Below are 17,990 nucleotides of genomic sequence, written 5' to 3'. Positions count from 1 at the left end.
ACATCTACAGACCGGACTTCACTCTGTGAATGCAGCTACCCCAGGCATCTACCCCCTGGAAATCCCATGTCCGGCATTGAATCCTTGCTCCCCGAAAACCTGCTCTTCCTCAAGTGCCCAGCCAGTCAGTCAGAAACCAGGGCGGCTTCGCTGACTCCCTAATCTGCATGTCCAGTGGCCAAAAGTCCTGTCAACCATCTCCCCATCCCCCCCACCTCACCCCCATTCTATCACATCCCTGGGATCTCTGTTCACTGTGCCACACTTTAGTCACATCTTGGTCTCTCCCCTTTCCTCCATCCCTGCACAGCATCCCCTCTTCAGCTTCATCCTTGGCATGGGCACCCTCAACCCTATACCACAGCCATCCTTGACTTCTGACCTTTTCCTCGAGCACCCCACACATTAGCCAGCCCTCACCTTCTTTCTCCTCTGGCTCTTTCCTCAAAGGCTAACACTGCATGTAGTGGATACATCTGGGCAGCTGCCTGGTTCCCCACTTCCCCCTGTTTGGCTGGGGCTGAACTGGAACAAATGGGTGGGCTTCTCAAATCACAAGAGGACTACAGGAGCCTGCCCCCTACTGGTCGGAGCTGATCAGACCAGTAGTAGATACTTGACCCAAGCTGGGCCAATCAGATTCTATCAACTGCATACTTGAAAGCCAGAAAGAAGAGTTTGGGAGTCTCAGGCACGGAACCTCATGCTGCTAAGTCGCTTCAGTCGTGTCTGACTCTGTGCAACCCCAGAGACGGCAGCCCACCAGGCTCCGCCATCCTTGGGGTTCTCCAGGCAAGAACAATGGAGTGAGTTGCCGTTTCCTTCTCCAATGGAACCTCATAAGTACCCATAAATGACAGAGCACTAGAGGTCCCATGCCTGACCTTAGACAGCTGGGACCACCTGCTTCCTGCCCTCCTGAGTTAGCTATCCCCCTTTAACTCACCCCCCAAACTCCTTTCCATTGCTTGCAACCAAAAGAAGATTAACTCAAGCCTCTGCCATCTTGAAACTGTCTCCCTTTCCCCAAACTCCCCACTAGCAATCATGACCGTGTCTTTCTCCTCTCCATCAAGGTTCCACAGTCAACTCCACTCCACCATCTCTCATCCACTCACCCCTAGGCAGATGATAATTCAACAAAGTCAGTAAATACTTTTTGAGTATCTACTATGTAGGAGACTGAGTACACAGAACGAGGGGCCTCAGAGAATACACAGTCTGGCCCAGTAAGGGTAAGAGCAAACTGTAACAAAGATGAAAATTAAACATGGTAAGAGACCAATAGGGAAACTCACAGGTGTTATGGGAGACAGCAGCTCTCAGGTGTCCAAAGGAGGGGATGGCTGGGTACTGCCATAGCTTTGAGTGACAAGGGACGTTTTTATGGACAAGCATCAGTTCAGGAAAATAAAAAATGAGAGATTTTATTTTTATTTAAAATGAAAAGAGATGTATTGATATCTGTGAAAAACATAATAGAACTATTTAGATTACCACTTTATTGATAGGAAAAAAATCTCAGTCAGACATTTGGCACACTAAATTTCCTCTGCTAAAATGTTATCATCAGGTCACATCTGAAATGCCGGCAGGCAGGCAGGCCGCCTGGAGTCTGCTGGCCGGGGATTTTCATCACTATCAGAGAGGACGTGGGAGAAGAGAAAGGGATAGAGGCAAAAGAGTAGTGTGAGCAAAGGTCCAGGGAGAAACAGCATGGTAGGAGCGGGAGCAATAACAAATGGTTACCTAAGCAGGAAGTAAAGAAGGGACAGTCAAGAAGGGAAACCAAAGGCTGACAGAGGCATGATTTCAAAGTCAGGCCCTTGGTAAGCTTTATTCTGAGAACAGGAGGGAGCCACTGAGAGTTATTGAGTAAAAGAAGGTCATGATCACTTTGGTGACTAGAGACGAGGAAGGGAGGATTGCTCCACCCCTGACCAGCCCTTAAGCCCTAACTACCAAGTCCCTGAGGCTTGTGGTTCCCATGAAATATCTGTTCTCCTTAAGCTGTCAAGCATAGGGATGGGGGTGGGATAGTCCAAAGATGAAGACTCAAAGGGAGAAGCGGTCCCTGCTTGCTTCTGTCTCCAGCCCACCAACCCCAGGCTGAATGTAATTGTCCTCAATGAAGCCATCATCATCCTCATCTTCACCCACCTCGGGGCAACCTCCCTTCCCTGTTTCAGGCAGTGGGCGGTGCTGGTAGCTGGCACGGTATTTGCGGCAGAGATGGCACTTGGCAGCCAGTGCGATGAGGAGGGAGAGGACCACAGCCCCAAGGATGACCCCTACCAGCATAGGCCATGCCCGGATCCCGCTGCCCAGTCCAAGGGACAAGGTAGATGTCGTGGGGACCTCGGAGGCCCCCACAATGGCTGCAGAGAAAGGGACAGCGTTATGGATGGGGCCCAGGATCGGCTCCCAGGGGAAACTGAGACATGAGCGCAAGGTCCTCCCCACAATCTAAGGGGAACCCAACCCCCTCCTCAGTCTCCCTCCCACTGTCACTCACTTTGGTTTGCCTCACTCATGGAGGGGCCAGAAGACACTGGTGAGCCTCAGCCTCTGCCAGAAGGGCCCTGGCTCTAAGGAGACCCCCTGATGCCAGGCAGCCCTGGGACAGTAGTCCTGGAACATACACACACAGATGGGGGTCAGGGACAGCCACAGGGCACATGTTCCAGGCCACACTCACAGCCACAGGAGGGCACTGCGCAGACTCTGGAGACTGGACAACTGGCCACAACTAGCTATCCACAGGAGCAAAACAAGCTGAGCCATGGACACGGACTGTTTGTAAGGCAACACCAGGAAGTGGCTGGAAACATAACTCAGTGATGGAATTTACTGAGCACAACTTATGATCCCTGTAATGTGAGCATAAACATTATCCCCACTCTGCAGGTGAGGACCCTGCAGCCCAGAAAGGTGAACAAACTCAGCCAAAGTCCCAGGACTTGAACCCAGGTCTCAGATGCCAGGGTCCAGAGCCCAGGCTGCTCCCCTGCTCCGTAAGCTGAGGGTGGGAGGTGGGGCAGAGGCAGTCCTACCTTCCAGAGGATGGACAACAGCAATTCCTTGAAGCTAATGGGCAAAGCGGAGACCACGGTGGAGGATGATGCTGGTCCCCATCCAGGACAGGAGGCCCCAGATACTGCCAGAACAGCCCTGGCCCTCTGCTCCAGAGTCAGGAGTCTTGCGTCCCCAGCCCCACCTCTACCCTCAGCCCTTCAGGCACATTCCTTGTTCATTCACCTCTGCCCCAGGGGGCGGGGAGCTGTTTTGGGGGAGTAGCCAAATGTAAATCAACTGGATCAGGAAATTACCTGGCTGAGACTCTCTAAGGCTGGAAAGGGTCTAGAGGAGTAAGAGCACCTGAAATAAGGGAATATCTGGAGCAAGATCATCTAGGCTCAGGATACCTGGAGAGAGAGCATCTGGGCCAAAGGAATGTCTGGGGTGAGGGGGGCAGCTAGGGGAGGAGCTAGGGGAAGAACATCTGGGTTAGAGAAGTACCTGGGGCTGGAGGTGTCTGAATCAGAAGAGGACCTGGGAGGAGTGTCCAGGAAGAAAAGCACCTAGGAGAGAAGTACCTGGTTCAGGGGAGTACTCGGCCATCTTCTTTAATATCAATACCTTAACCATGCCTTCCCTCCTCAACACCACCGCACTGTCACCAGGCCCCGTGAGTTCCTCCTCTCAGGAGCCCTAGAATGCTGACACCCCTCCTCTGTCCCAGTTCGAGCCACCTTCATCTTGTTCCTCAACTCCTGCAATAACCTCCTAACTGAGATCTCTCCTCACCTCTCATCCACGTCAGAGTGATGGGCCCATGGACCAAATCTGACCCCATTACCCTCCTGCTTAAAAGTCCTGCACGAGCTCCCTAGGCCCCTAGGGCTTCGTGCAGATCCTTCAAGGCTTTGCAGTTCAGCACACAGTCCTCAATTCCCTCCACAAGCTACACACACACAGAGACACACAGACACACACATACACACACACACACACGTCCTGCCTTGCACTCTGGTTTCTCACTCACTCCCTCCTCAGTTTTTCGAGTCCCTCATCCCTCAAGGCCAAATCAGACCATACCTGCCTATGAGGTTGTCCCAAGACTCCCCTCATCACCCCCTTCACTGCCCTGCCCACTCGGCCACCAGTCAGAAATCGCCAGTTACTCAATGTGCAGCTCCCTAGACGGGGACTAAGCTGACAAATGTGCACCCTGCCATAGGCAGAGACGAGCTTGGCAGTCAGCGGCTCAGTGCATGTTTGTGAGATGAGTGGATATAGGGGGTGGAGTGGGGGAGTCATTAGAAAGGAGAAGTAAATCATTCACTCATCCATTCACCAGCAAACGACCACTGGGTGCCTATCTGGGCCCCACACTAAGCCTTGGGTTAGTCAAAAAAGGTTTCGTTCAGTTGAAATGAGTTGTTCAAGAGGGAGGGAACATATGCACACATATGGCTAATTCATGTTGATTATGGCAGAAATCAACACAACATTGTAAAGGAATTAGCCTCCAATTAAAAATAAATTTTTAAAAAAACTGAAATGAGTTAAATTCGACCTGATCTTTCGGACTTGACTCCTATTCCTTTCCTTCCTGCCCTGTCCCAGGGACACACACACACACACATACACACACATACACACCCTCAGGCTATCACCCCACCCATTCTGGTCACATTTCTTTCACCAACAAACACACTCCACCCCAATTTGTAGCTCCTTTCCTGCTCCCAGGAGCCTTCAGGGATCTGTGATTTTCCCGCCCAGGCCCCCCAATGCCTTCCCATTTGCTCCCCACCTGTAGGAACTGTGCCCAGTCCGCAGGGGAGCTTCCGGTTACAGCCAGCAGGACCGGGCCAGGTGGGCGGGCCCGAGCTGCCGCGCGACTCACCTGGGGACGCAGCGGGCAGGCGGGGCCGGAGGCGCGGGTGAGAGTGGATGGCAGCGCCGCCAACAGGGAGGACTAATCCTACATCTTCCCAAGCTTTCGCGGAGCACCTTCAGGCACAGGTCTCACCCCCACCCCCAGAGCTGGGCGGGTGGGGGGTTGGTGCAGCTGGGATCCAGAGACGGGGCAGTCTTCAGCAGGCGGCTCTGAAAAACAAGTGAATTTCCGGTGACAGGTACAAAGTCCAGAGTTGAAGAGGGTGCTCCGCAGGGCTGTGAAGGCGGTGAGCCAGAGCCAAAGGGGAGAGGGGTGGGCATTCTCCAGGCAAAGCCAAACGGACCAAGCACACTCAAAACTGCCTGCAAAAGTGGGTGTAAGCGTTTGTGCGTGCGTGCGTGCGTGTGTGTGTGTGTGCGTGGAGGCGGATGTGGAAGTTGATTCAGAGTGTGAGTTTAGAGCCTTTTCGGACTGTGTTGTGCCCTTGGGGGTTATCCCGTGTTTGTGTGTTTACCTGGACAGAGGGTACAAGCCTCTATCTGGATCTCAAGGGTTCTGTGACCCCACAAAGCTAGGCTCCCCAGGCTTCGAGTGCCTCCTAGTCCTTTCACACCCTCAGGGAGTCACCTTCCCTGAGGCCCCGCCCCGTCTACTCTAGCAAGCCCCGCCTCCACCTTGACAGGCCCCGTCTCCACCCGGAAAGCCCCGCCTTCTCTATGCCCAGAGCTCCGCCTATCCATCATTATTTTGTAATCATTTATTTCTTCCTCTGCTCCCTCTCCAACTAGACTAGTTGGGGAGCTCTCCCAGGGTGGAAACAAGTTCGACAGTCTCTAGGTTCCCAGCACCTGACACAGGGCAGGCTCTCAGTAAATACCTAAGGGAGGAAAGGTTCCATGAGCTAAGTCACGCGGGCGTAGCAGTTCACAGGGGCCCACAGGGCAGAGGGAGCAAGGGCTGCGGCTGGGCTTTGTGAACGGGGCACGATTAGAAATGCGGCTGGAAAGCGGATGGCCAGTGCATGCAGGACCTTGAAGATCTTGGCACGGAGTCTGAACTCCTACTGCCAGCGGCCCATTCCTCACTCTCCCACCCACACCTCCTGTTCTCTGCTGCAGTCATGCCAAACTATTTTCCATTCCTAGAACTCACCATGTGCTCATCTCCTGGGCTTTGCATGTGCTATTCCTGGGACCCCTGCTTTCCTCCAACCTTCATCCTCTCCCCCAACATATCCACCTCCCACCTGGCAGTCTGTTTCTCCCAGGCCTCCCATCATGTAGGTCCCAGGTGAGGTCCTCTTGATCTAGACGCACCTTAGCCTAGGTCCCTCCTCCCCATTCTTTGCCCCTAGAAGACCTTGGCCCTTCTCCCTCATGGCCCTGAGCACACAGTATTGTGATTTTCTCACTTGGCAGAGTCCCCTATGAGCCTATAAACTCTGAGGATAGGGTCTGTGTCTGTCTTGTTCCCCTTCGAATCCCTAGCATCTAAAATGACAACAATAAGTACCCCTGAAATAAACAAATGAAAGGAAAGTGAATTTTATCCTGGATGAGGCAGTGAAGATCCAAAGAAGGTTTAGAAGTTTGGGTTGATTTTGAAGCAGGGAAATCTCATAGGATTCAAAAGATATTCATTGAACACCTACCATATGCTGGACACTGTGCCAGCATATGGCACATATGGTTTAGATGTTGTTGTTTTCATTGAGGTATTCACATAGCATAACTTAGTTCACATAGCAAAAAAAAAAAAAAAATCACTCTATTCATCCATTTCAGCACACAATTCAGTGGCTTTTAGTACATTCAGAATGTTGGGCAACCATCACACAGTGTAATTCTAAAACCTTTTCATCACACCAAGAGGATTCCCCGTGCTTGTTAAATAATCACACTTTGTTTCCCAATCCCTAGCTTCCAGCAACCTCTAATCTTCTCTGTCTCTATGGGTTTGCCCATTCTGGATATGTCCTACAAGTGTAATCATATTTGTGCCAGCTTTTTAATGAACTGCTTTATTTAATCCTCCTAGCTGTACTATGAAATTGATGTTAATTACCCTCTTAACAGATGAATAAAATGAGGCCATAAGAAGGTAATTTCCATGAAGTCCCACAGAAGAAAACAAGTAAAAGTCTACCCATCCATCAGTCAGCCATTTATTCAATGAATACTTCCTAAATGCCCACCACAGAGCCACAGCCAGCCCATAGGCAAGCATTGTAAAATAGCAGAAGGCAACCTGCTAAATGCTCCCACAGCATGAAGAACAGAGAGCCAGCTGGACATTAGAACCTACCAGCCTGTCAGCCAGAAGCTTTGGTGCAGGGAACCACCTTTACAACCTTTTGTGGCAGCCCTGGCAGCCGTGTGGTCGGCTCTGTGCTAGCTACTGGGGAGAGTTCCTGCTGCCATACAGCTTTCATTCTGGTGGTGAAGATAGACAATACACAAGTAAAGACATGAATATGATCATTTCAGATAATGGTTAGTGCTATAAGGAAAGTAAAATAGCTTCGAGTGATGGAGTTGTGGAAGGGGCTCTTATTTTATATTAGATGGTCTGGAAAGGGAGGCTGACTGAAGGGGAGGCATTTGAGCTGAGATCTGTATAAGAGTGAGACAGCAGTCATGCCTATATCTGGGGGAAGAACATTCCAGAAAAAGGGATCAGCCAGGACAAAGCAAAAGCAGGACTGGCTTGTTCAAGAAGCAAGTAGAAGGTGGGCTAATGGAGTCCATTAAGTCAGGGGAGATGGAAGAAGCTGAGATGCTGTGCCAGGTCCTTCCCTCTGTGAGATGGGGAGCTGTTGATGATCAGAGTTGGGGACCTAGGGACTGACCTTCTTTGGCTTCTGTGTGAAGAATGGATGAGAGGAGGCCAAGGCAGAGGTAGGGAGGCCAGTTCGAGAGCCGTGGCTATCACCCAGGAGAAGGGAATGTGGCATTAGGGTAGTTAGGTAGAAATGGAGAAAAGTACTAGATTCCGGATGTATTTTGAAGGTGAAGCCAACACAATTTGCTGATTGGATATGGGAGTTGAAAAAAAGAAAGGGAGCAAGGATAGCTCCAAACCGTTGACGTGAGCAACTAGGATGTAGTTATGGGGAGACTCTGGAGGGGACAGATTTGGGAGGGCAATCTGGACCTCAGTTTTGGACATGTGACTTGTGAGATGCCCATGATTCATCCAAGTAACATGCTAAGTAGGCAGTAGATAAACTAGCCTAAAGGCAGCAGAAGGTAGGGGCTAGAAATATAAATTGGGGAACCAGTAAAAAAACAGACTTTTTTTTAAAGCTGGTCATCTAGATGAGACCCCATAGAGAAGTGCAGAGAGAAAAGAGGGCTGAAGGCTGAGCCCTGGAGCCCTCAGGGGGCAGAGGTGAAGGAGCAGAGGAGAAGCAGGCAAAGGGACTGGGGAGTAGCCAGCATGATGGGAGAGAGGTGTCCTGGAGGTCAGAGAAGAAAGTATTTCAAAGGCAAGAGCTTGAATAGCTATGTCAAATTCTGAGGATAGGTCCACTAAGATGAATGTGAACTGAAAATTGACGTTGAACTTGGCCGTGTGGAGGCACTGGTGACCTTGACAAGCACAGTTTCACTGCTAAGTCACGGACAAATGCCAACTGGATCCACGCCTGGACATGGGAGCAGAGGAGATAGGGACAACTCCTTCAAGTAATTTTCTATAAAAGGAGCAGAGAAATGGGACAGACATGGGAGCAGGTGTAGAAGGATTTTTTCAAGACTTTTTTCAGGGCTAGGAGCTTTTAGACCATGTGTGTATGCTGGTCAGAATAATCCAGGAGAGGAAGGAAAGTGATGATGCAGAAGGAAGAGAAAAGAGACAGTGAGGGGGTGGGACTCCTTCTAGAATCAAGGGGTGTGGGAGTTGAGTAGCAGGTGAAGGGCTGGCCTTGGGCAGAAGCAGAGGAAGGCGGAATGTCAGGTGAGTGATGGGAGTCAGGGGGTTTTCTTCCCATGGCTTCTGCTTTTCCAGAGAAATAAGAAGCAGTATCCTCAGCTGAGAGTGGGGAAGGGGGTGCTGAGGTTTGAGGAGAGAAGACGTGAGTTTATCATCCTGGGGCTTTGGAGAGAGAACTGCATGTGGCAGGCTTGCCAGGCAGCATCAGGACCCCCTTGAGGTGAGCAGCATGAATTTATAGTGAGATCAGTAAGGATGGCTGAGTGTTTTGTTTTCTAGCCCCTCCAAGGGCAGGTGGAAAGAAGATGGAGCCTGCAACTTAATCAGGGTTGGGAGACACACCAGGCAAGTCTGATAAAGGGGGCTGAGCTGTAGACAAGGCCTGAGGTGGGGCCAGGTAAAGAGGGAAGTGTGGACAGAGTTGAGGAGGTGGGAGGGACTCTGAAAAAGTGGCAGAAATGATAGATTTTAGCTAGAGCATATAGAAGTGGAGGTTACCCAGGGGATGCCGTTCTTGATACAGACAAGTCCTAGGACATGAACCATGGAGAGGTCCTAAAGTAGGATCTACAGACCGGTGGTGGTTTTACTACTGCCTGCTGCATATTAACTCCTGAATCAGAGGTCAAATGATTATGTGCTACAGTTCAATGAGTAAATGGCAGAGGCAGGATTGAACATAGGTCTTTTGCCTCTAGGTCCAACACATTTCCAGATACATCCCAACTGCTCCTGTGAGTAACACTTACCATCGAGGTGTTCAATTCCTCATAGTCACTGGGAGTGACAGTTAGTGATCACTGCTGTTCAAGGATTTACTTATATTTTCCACAGGAGACTCAAAGTGCTGCTATTAGAAGAACCAGGAACAGATGCTGAGCAGGCAAAAGAACCTGGTGTCCTGGTCCCCAGCCCACAGCTACCTCCTCCTCCATCTCAACCAGCTCCTCTCTGTGACAGACACAGGGCTCTTAGCCTGGGGATAGTTGCATCCCCTGTAAGAAACTGATGAAAGCCCAGACCGCTGTCAGCCTGCACACCAACCAGCTCCATTATGGCGACCTGCAGCTCCAGCATCGTGATTAGTGATGATGAACTAGGTTATGACCTGGATTTATTTTGCATACCTAATCACTATGCAGAGGATTTGGAAAAGGTGTTTATCCCTCATGGACTAATTATGGATAGAACTGAACGGCTTGCTCGAGATGTGATGCAGGCGATGGGAGGCCATCACATCGTAGCCCTCTGTGTGCTGAAGGGGGGCTATAAGTTCTTTGCAGACCTACTGGATTACATCAAAGTTCTGAACAGAAATAGTGACAGGTCCATTCCTATGACTGTGGATTTTATCAGACTGAAGAGCTACTGTAATGATCAGTCAACAGGTGACATAAAAGTGATTGGTGGAGATGATCTCTCAACTTTGACTGGAAAGAATGTCTTGATTGTTGAAGATATCATTGACACTGGCAAAACAATGCAAGCCTTGCTTTCCCTGGTCAAGCGGTATAATCCAAAGATGGTCAAGGTTGCCAGCTTGCTTGTGAAAAGGACCCCTCGAAGTGTTGGCTATAGACCGGACTTTGTTGGATTTGAAATTCCAGACAAGTTTGTTGTGGGATATGCCCTTGACTACAATGAACACTTCAGGGATTTGAATCATGTTTGTGTCATTAGTGAAACTGGAAAAGCAAAATACAAAGCCTAAGGTGAGAGTTCAAGTTGAATTTGAAAACAGCTAGTGTCCCATTGATATCACCAGTAAAATTATCAAATGTTCTAGCTCTGTGACCAGCTGCTTAGTATAGTTTATTATTGCATGTATCTTCTAAGAATTTTATCTATTTTGTATTTTAGAAATATTAGTTACTGCATTCCTGAACTCTTTATTTGCACTATGAGCCTGTAAATTATCATTTCCCTTTGGGTAAATTGTTGTTTGACTCATGAATAAAAAATCTCTTAAACTGTACCACTATTGAATGAAAATATTGAAGTTGTATCTGTAAGAAACATTTAAAGAAAAGAATTTATTAGTTTTTGAATTGGTATTTTAACTTTTACATATTCAGGGAAGAACAGAAGTGATAGAACATTGTCCACTGTACCACTGTGTGTTTAGAAAAGTAGAGGTATCATTATGTCAGATAAACCATACATCCTGGAATTATTTTAGTAGGTTTCAGTAGTATTAACTGTATTTTCCCACTTGTTCATATTATTTCCAGTGAATCCTTGTCAACAGTTCCTTTTATTTTTTTCCCAAACTTTAAACTTTTTATTTTGCATTGGGGTATAGCTGATTAACAACCAATAGTTCCTTTTAAATACAAATCAGTAAGTTCCAAAAGCCTACCACTTTTTGAATTTTTCAATATAAAAATCCTTAAACTAAAAACTGTCTCTTTAAAAAATAAAAAGAAGATGAGGATGATGAAAGCAAGAAAATGCATGTGCATACCCAGTCACAAATATGCTCACAGGCCTGACAGGTAGGAAGTGCTCAATAAAAACTTGTCAAATGACTGAATGGTCAGAATTTGGGGAGCTCACTTGCTGTCTCGGGGTGAAGGGCTGGTGCTAACACAGAGTGTGCAGGAACCTCTATTCTATTATAAACAGGTACCGCCTTTGACTAGGCAGAGGACCTCTTCTTCTTTGTAAGCCTCTGGAGGGTGACTGCTCATTTTCTGCTTCCAGAGGGGGTGGCAGCCCCACCCTGCACTCTTCCTCCTTCATTCAACCCTCATCTTCCCTGGAGGCTGACCCCTCCCCATTCCTGCCCAGCCAGGGCTGACTTTCTGGACATGCCCCAGCATTCAGAGCATCCCTGATGTGGTCCCAGCAGGGACTGGGCTTCAAGCTTGGCAAAAACGAGCTCTCTGATCTGGTCATCAGTGAAGTGAGGTCAAAAGATGTGTCCCCAGTGGTGCATCGCAGCAACACTCGGAGATCACAGCTTCTTGGCTTTCCCCACTTCCTCAAGGTGGACCAGCCTGTCTGGGGCCACGGTGTTCCGCAAAGCCCTGATCAAGAGCTTACTAAACCTCCTCTATCCCAACCATACCACCATGAAACTCCAGTGTAATTACCACAGATGGTTGCACAGCCAACATCCAAGTTCACAGGACAGCTTCTTCCCAAACCACCAGCTCCATCTTGCCAGGCTGGATTTATAATTAGACATCGCAGGTGTCCAGAACAATGAAGCAGCAGTCTGGGGTCCCCTGTGATCATCTATCTCTCGAGCAACTGGATTGGGAGAAATAGAACTCAGCAGACCTGCCAGAGGATGACTATTCCCTCTCCTGAGGGATGTCACACCCAGGCAAGTGGCCAGAGATGACAGGACAGCTGGACGGAGCGGCCCCACAGGCTGCACCTCCGTGGGCTCCTCGCAATCGGAATAGTCATCTCTTCCACATTCTTGCTTTCTCCTGGGGGCTGGAAAAGAGGAGAGTTGGTCCCTTCTGAGCCCCCGGGAGTATTGGGGCATTCCCAAGTGGAAATCCTCTGGTGGTCAACACCACTCATGCCTGGGGAAAGGCAACTCTTCCCACGATGGCATGAAGCCCACTCCTGCCTGCTGTTGCACTCACAACCACCCCCAGAACAAGTGTCCCTTCCTCAGGGTGGGGGCAAGGATGGAGCACCAACATGCCTTCAGGGGAAAAGGGTTTGAAAAAGCAGGGGATGTCCCTGTGACGTGGTGAATGAATGGGCTGTGTCATCACTACTCCTTATTCTCAAATAACATTCGAAGTGAGATTGAACAGCCTGGAAGCCATCCCCACGCTTCAGCCAGGCTGTGGATCCTGCAGGAAAGTGTGACTGTGGCCGGTGGTGGCAGCTTTCTCCCATGAAATGTGCTTTGTATTCTAAGTAGCCTTGCTGTTGTTTGAGGCCAAGGACAATGAGTCATTTGTGTCCCGAGCCAATGGTTCTAGGATTTCAGAGTGACCTGAGATGAAGTAAGGACCTGGTGTACCTTAAAGGCAAAATGCCCTGAAAATTCGTGCCTGCCCAGCTCTACCCGTCACACTTGCCTTTTAAAGGGCCCCTACTCAATCGTGACAGAGCACAGAGAAGACAAATTATTTTTCTGAAGTAAAACCTCTAATGCTTTCTGAGTAAATGTGTGCGTGAGTGCCAAGTCATTTCAACTGTGTCCGACTCTTTGCGACCCTATGGACTGTAGCCTGCCAGGCTCCTCTGTCCATGGGATTCTCCAGGCAAGAATACTGGAGTGGGTTGCCATGCCTTCCTCCAGAGGATCTTCCTGACCCAGGATCGAACCTGAATCTCTTGTGTCTCCTCCGGTGCAGTCAGGTTCTTTACCACTAGCGCCACCTGGGAAGCCCGTCTGAGTACATAAGGGTTGACTTTTTAAAATCATTTGTAAGACTTTGGAGATGATGCATGCAGATGGTAGCCACCTCCCTGTAAATGCTGGCAGAGACTTACTTTTACCCTGCTTGCCATCTGGATGGGACCATTTAACAGACCTGATCCAGAGTTAAGCTCTCTGGTTCTAGATCAAATTGTCTGGAGTCAATGCTGAGCTCCAACACATGACACCCTTAGGAAGCCTCAGTTTCTTCACCTGTTAAATGGGGATAATTATAATTAAACCTGATTCAACAGGTAAGGAGCAAATGGGGAGGTGTCAGTGTATTTTCCTGGCACTTGTAAATATTCAATAACCATCTGTCACTCCGATGGAGGTTTGTTGCTGTTCTACATAAGACCTCTGCTTGCAGTACTAGATAAATTTTGTTCTAACCAAGGTCAGATATTTAAGAAGGTCCTGAGCTTTGAACTATCTGAACCCTATATGGGGTGTTGATTCCAGCTTCTATTCTCCCAGGGTTCCTCAGGGCCAAATGGCCTTTGTCAAGCAGTTTGTGTAAAAGGGACTTCATTCAAGCCTTGTTGGATTAACTGGGGCTTCCTTTAAATAAGGGCTTGTTTTCAGAAGGTTTCTTTTTTCCCACAGGGAAAAGAACACAATGGATTCCAAGTAATCTACAGTCCTCATCACAGCTTGTCACAAACACCTGGCACATCTTTTCAGCCCAGAGTGCAAACACACACACTCCCTCACTTGCTGACTTCAGGAACCTAGCCCCAGCCTGTCCCAAAAGCATTTGCTGACAAACTTCCGCTCACTATAAAGTTATTTCCTGGAAGAATAGCAAAACCTGGTTTTGAATTAGCAGTATGGCTTTAGTTGCTGCAGAAGCTAAGTGAAATTACCATTGTTATCAATTATTTACCTAAAAAAAAAAACTTACAAGAATTTCTTTCTTTCTTTTCTTTACTGATCAATATGAAGAATGATTTACTGGGAAGTCATTTTCAAGCAAAGACAGGACTTAGGAATTGGGTTAATGTGTTACTTATTCCAAAAAAAGGAAATTTCATAATGTTGGTTGGGCACCAGTTTACTTGCTGGTGGAAATTTGCACCAGCAAATTTCAGCTGGTGGAAAATTGCAATTTCCAAAAGCAATTGTGATGAATAGTAGAGAGAGTTAAAACATTTATGGAATAGATAGACACCAGCATTTTTGCACACAACAAAGAAATATCTTAAATATTTTTCAAAATATTCTAGAAGCCAAGACACAAGGGCATGCTTTAAGAGAACATAGGAATGTGGTGGGGTGGGGGGGTGCATATTGGAACTACCCGTTTCCTTTCAAATCAGTGAGGAAGACATCAGCATTCAGCCTCACATACTGACTTGACACAGTTTATATATAATAGTTTGACTTTAATCCAAGAAGCAAAGATGGGGCACTCTGTTTATTTTGAAAAATAATTGCATGGACACTCAGGTTATCCTCCCTTGTCTGACGGCTTTTCTTGGGAGAAGTCTGTCTCTGTTACTTAGAAAAGTACCAATTTAGCACCCTTATTTAGATGACATTGGTATCAATTTTGACTAGGGTTTCCCTGGTAGCTTAGACGATAAAGAATCAATTTTGAGAGGCAAACTGAAGAGATTCATTTTCTTCCCTCTCTGTTGATCCATCCCTAAATTTCTCAAGCAATTGCGTGTGTGTGTGTGTGTGTGTGTGTGTGTGTACATAATTTACAGAACAATTTCACCCAGATGGGTCTCAACTCTGCCATCATTAAATCAAATCCATGGGCATTTTCAAAAGAGCCTTTCAAGTGTTTCCACAAATATTTACCTGCAAGCTAAGATCACGGAAGACCACGGAAGAGGTATAACTCAGTTCACTGTCTGAGCCACTTGTCAAGGAAGACTGATGCAGCTTGGAGAGTCTAGCTTTTCTGTTCCTCTTAAATATGAGCATCACTTGGATAAAGGTGAACCCAGGCCCAGTAAGACCACCACAGACAATGGGACTTTACTTTCGTAAAACAAAAGAATAATCAAGAAAACAGTGTTTGGGCTGATTTGCAGCTGAATACTCTCCCCAAAGCAGTACTTAATACCACAACCAGACATTCATGCTCCTGAGTTTTCTCACAGGTGTGTGTATGCTCAGTCGTGTCTGACTCTTGGTGACCCCATGGACTGTAGCCCACCTGGCTCCTCTGTCCATGGAATTCTCCAGGCAAGTGTACTGGGATGGGTTGCCATTTCTTACTCCAAGGGATCTTCCTGACTCAGGGATTGAACCCAAGTCTCTTGCATCTCCTGCATTGGCAGGTAAATTCTTTACCACTGAGCAACCTGGGAAGCCCTTTCTCAGGGGCAGTAAAGTGTTTTTGCCTTTTTTTCTTCTTGACTGTGCTGGGGCTTTGTTGCAGGGCAGGGGCGGGTGGAGGTGGGGGTCGGTGTTTCTCTTGTTTCAGTGTTGCTCAGGCTCAGTACTGCTACACATGGCCTTACCTCCCAGTAGCCCGTGGGATCTTAGTTCCCCGACCAGGGAACAAACCTGCGTCCCCTGCACTGGAAGGCAAATTCTTAACCACTGGGAAGTCCCTTGCCTTGAAAAAAGATTATGTATTTATTTTTGGCTGCACTGGGTCTTCCTTGCTTTGTGAGGGCTTTCTCTAGTTGTGGCACGTGGGATCCTGTGCTTCGTTGCAGTGCACAGGCTTCTCGTTGCAATGGCCTCTCTTGGTGCTGAGTACAGGCTCTAGGCAAATGGGTTTCTGCAGTTGCAGCACATGGGCCCTAGAGGGCTGGCTCAGTAGCTGTGGCCCATGGCCTTAGTTGCTCCATGGCTTGTGGAATCTTCCTGGACCAGGGATTGAGCTCGTGTCCCCTGCATTGGCAGGTGGATTCTTATCCACTGGGCCACCAGGGAAGCCCTTACTTGCCTTTTTTTTAAGCAAGGAAATAAATATAAGGAGCTGAATTACCATTATTTCAAACTTATTTTATTTTATTCTCAAAAAGATAATATGAGTCAGAGAACAGAAAAAAGATATACAGTGAAAGTTCTCACTCTCACAATCCCATTCCTATCTACCTTATTCTTCTCACCCCAAGTAAAAACATACTTGTATTAATTCCTGTTGTATCTTTTAAGTTTCTTTATGCAAGTACAAGTGCTATCAATATATATTCTTATTTTCTCCTTTATTAAGCAAAAGAAAACATACTGTTCTGCATCATGTTTCTTCCACTTACTAATTAGTGTGTCTTAAAGAGCTTTTTAAAATCAATATATAGACTTAGAGATTTTCTCCAATCATTTTTATGGTTGCACAGTATTCCCTTATGTGATTACATCAAAATTTATGTAAGCAGTCCTGTGTTGATTGACACTTGGGTTATTTCCAATCTTCTACCATAAGATACAGCGCTGCAGTGAAACATTTTATGCTGTGCAGGTATATCTACAGGATAAATTCCCAAGAATGTGAGTCAAAAAATAAATGTATTTGTGAATTTGACAATATTCCCAAATTGCCCTTCATGGGAGCTAGACTAACATGCATTATATGTGAGCATACCTGTTTCCCCACAATTCCATCAGGAATGTGTGTTGTAAAATGTGTGGATTTTTTTGCCAAATAATGGGTGAAAATAGTAGTTCAGTTCAGTTCAGTTGCTCAGTCATGACCAACTCTTTGTGACCCCATGGACTGCAGCATGCCAGGCCTCCCTGTCCATCACCAACTCCCAGAGTTTACCCAAACTCATGTCCATTGAGTCGGTGATGCCATCCAACCATCTCGTCCTCTGTCGTCCCCTTCTCCTCCTGCCTTCAATCTTTCCTAGCATTGGGGTCTTTTCATGAGTCAGCTCTTCATATCAGGTGGCCAAAGTATTGAAGCTTCAGCTTCAGCATCAGTCCTTTCAATGAAAATTCAGGACTTATTTCCTTTGGGATTAACTGGTTTGATCTTGCAGTTCAAGGGACCTTCAAGAGTCTTCTCCAACACCACAGTTCAAAAGCATCACGAACTCCTTATTGCCAAATTCAGACTTAAATTGAAGAAAGTAGGGAAAACCACTAGACCATTCAGGTATGATCTAAATCAAATCCCTTATGATTATACAGTGGAAGTGAGAAATAGATTTAAGGGACTAGATCTGATAGACAGAGTGCCTGATGAACTATGGACAGAGGTTCGTGACATTGTACACGAGACAGGGATCAAGACCATCTCCAAGAAAAAGAAATGCAAAAAAGCAAAATGGCTGTCTGAGGAGGCCTTACAAATAGCTGTGAAAAGAAGAGAAGCAGAAAGCAAAGGAGAAAAGGAAAGATATACCTATTTGAATGCAGAGTTCCAAAGAATAGCAAGGAGAGATAAGAAAGCCTTCCTCAGTGATCAATGCAAAGAAATAGAGGAAAGCAATAAAATGGGAAAGACTAGAGATCGCGTCAAGAAAATTAGAGATACCAAGGGAACATTTCATGCAAAGATGGGCTCAATAAAGGACAGAAATGGTAGGGACCTAACAGAAGCAGAAGATATTAAGAGGTGGCAAGAATACCCAGAAGAATTATACAAAAAAGATCTTCATGACCCAGATAATCACGAAGGTGTGATCACTCACCTAGAGCCAGACATCCTGGAATGTGAAGTCAAGTGGGCCTTAGAAAGCATCACTACAAACAAAGCTAGTGGAGGTGCTGGAATTCCAGTTGAGCTATTTCACATCCTGAAAGATGATGCTGTGAAAGTGCTGCACTCAATATGCCAGCAAATTT

General features: G+C 47.3%; 2 protein-coding genes across 5 annotated transcripts; one reads left to right on the top strand and one right to left on the bottom strand.

Moving 5' to 3' along the window:
* Positions 1-1,487: 1,487 nt before the first annotated feature.
* C5H1orf210 (chromosome 5 C1orf210 homolog) lies at positions 1,488-5,000 on the bottom strand. Of its 2 annotated transcripts, none has more exons than XM_020914755.2 (4): positions 4,913-5,000; positions 3,520-3,581; positions 2,516-2,631; positions 1,488-2,378 (listed from the first exon to the last, which is right to left on the bottom strand). In XM_020914755.2, the coding sequence occupies exons 3-4, from the start codon at positions 2,532-2,534 to the stop codon at positions 2,056-2,058; spliced, it is 342 nt and encodes a 113-aa protein (XP_020770414.1). In that variant the 5' UTR covers positions 2,535-2,631; positions 3,520-3,581; positions 4,913-5,000; the 3' UTR covers positions 1,488-2,055. The 2 variants fall into 2 exon arrangements, with proteins under 2 accessions (XP_020770414.1, XP_020770415.1); XM_020914756.2 differs by lacking the exon at positions 4,913-5,000 and adding an exon at positions 4,820-4,900.
* Positions 4,938-10,814, top strand: LOC110151384 (hypoxanthine-guanine phosphoribosyltransferase). 3 transcript variants are annotated; one of them, XM_070468309.1, is made up of 2 exons: positions 4,938-5,031; positions 9,674-10,814. In XM_070468309.1, the coding sequence occupies exon 2, from the start codon at positions 9,894-9,896 to the stop codon at positions 10,548-10,550; it is 657 nt and encodes a 218-aa protein (XP_070324410.1). In that variant the 5' UTR covers positions 4,938-5,031; positions 9,674-9,893; the 3' UTR covers positions 10,551-10,814. The 3 variants fall into 3 exon arrangements, with proteins under 3 accessions (XP_070324410.1, XP_070324411.1, XP_070324409.1); XM_070468310.1 differs by lacking the exon at positions 4,938-5,031 and adding an exon at positions 5,060-5,144; XM_070468308.1 differs by lacking the exon at positions 4,938-5,031 and adding an exon at positions 8,463-8,863.
* The last annotated feature ends 7,176 nt before the right edge of the window (positions 10,815-17,990 follow it).

The sequence above is a fragment of the Odocoileus virginianus genome, chromosome 5, assembly GCF_023699985.2.
Source record: "Odocoileus virginianus isolate 20LAN1187 ecotype Illinois chromosome 5, Ovbor_1.2, whole genome shotgun sequence".
Lineage (NCBI taxonomy): Eukaryota > Metazoa > Chordata > Mammalia > Artiodactyla > Cervidae > Odocoileus > Odocoileus virginianus.
The sequence above is the reverse complement of the archived record's forward strand: the minus strand, read 5'-3'. Positions and strand labels throughout refer to the sequence as shown.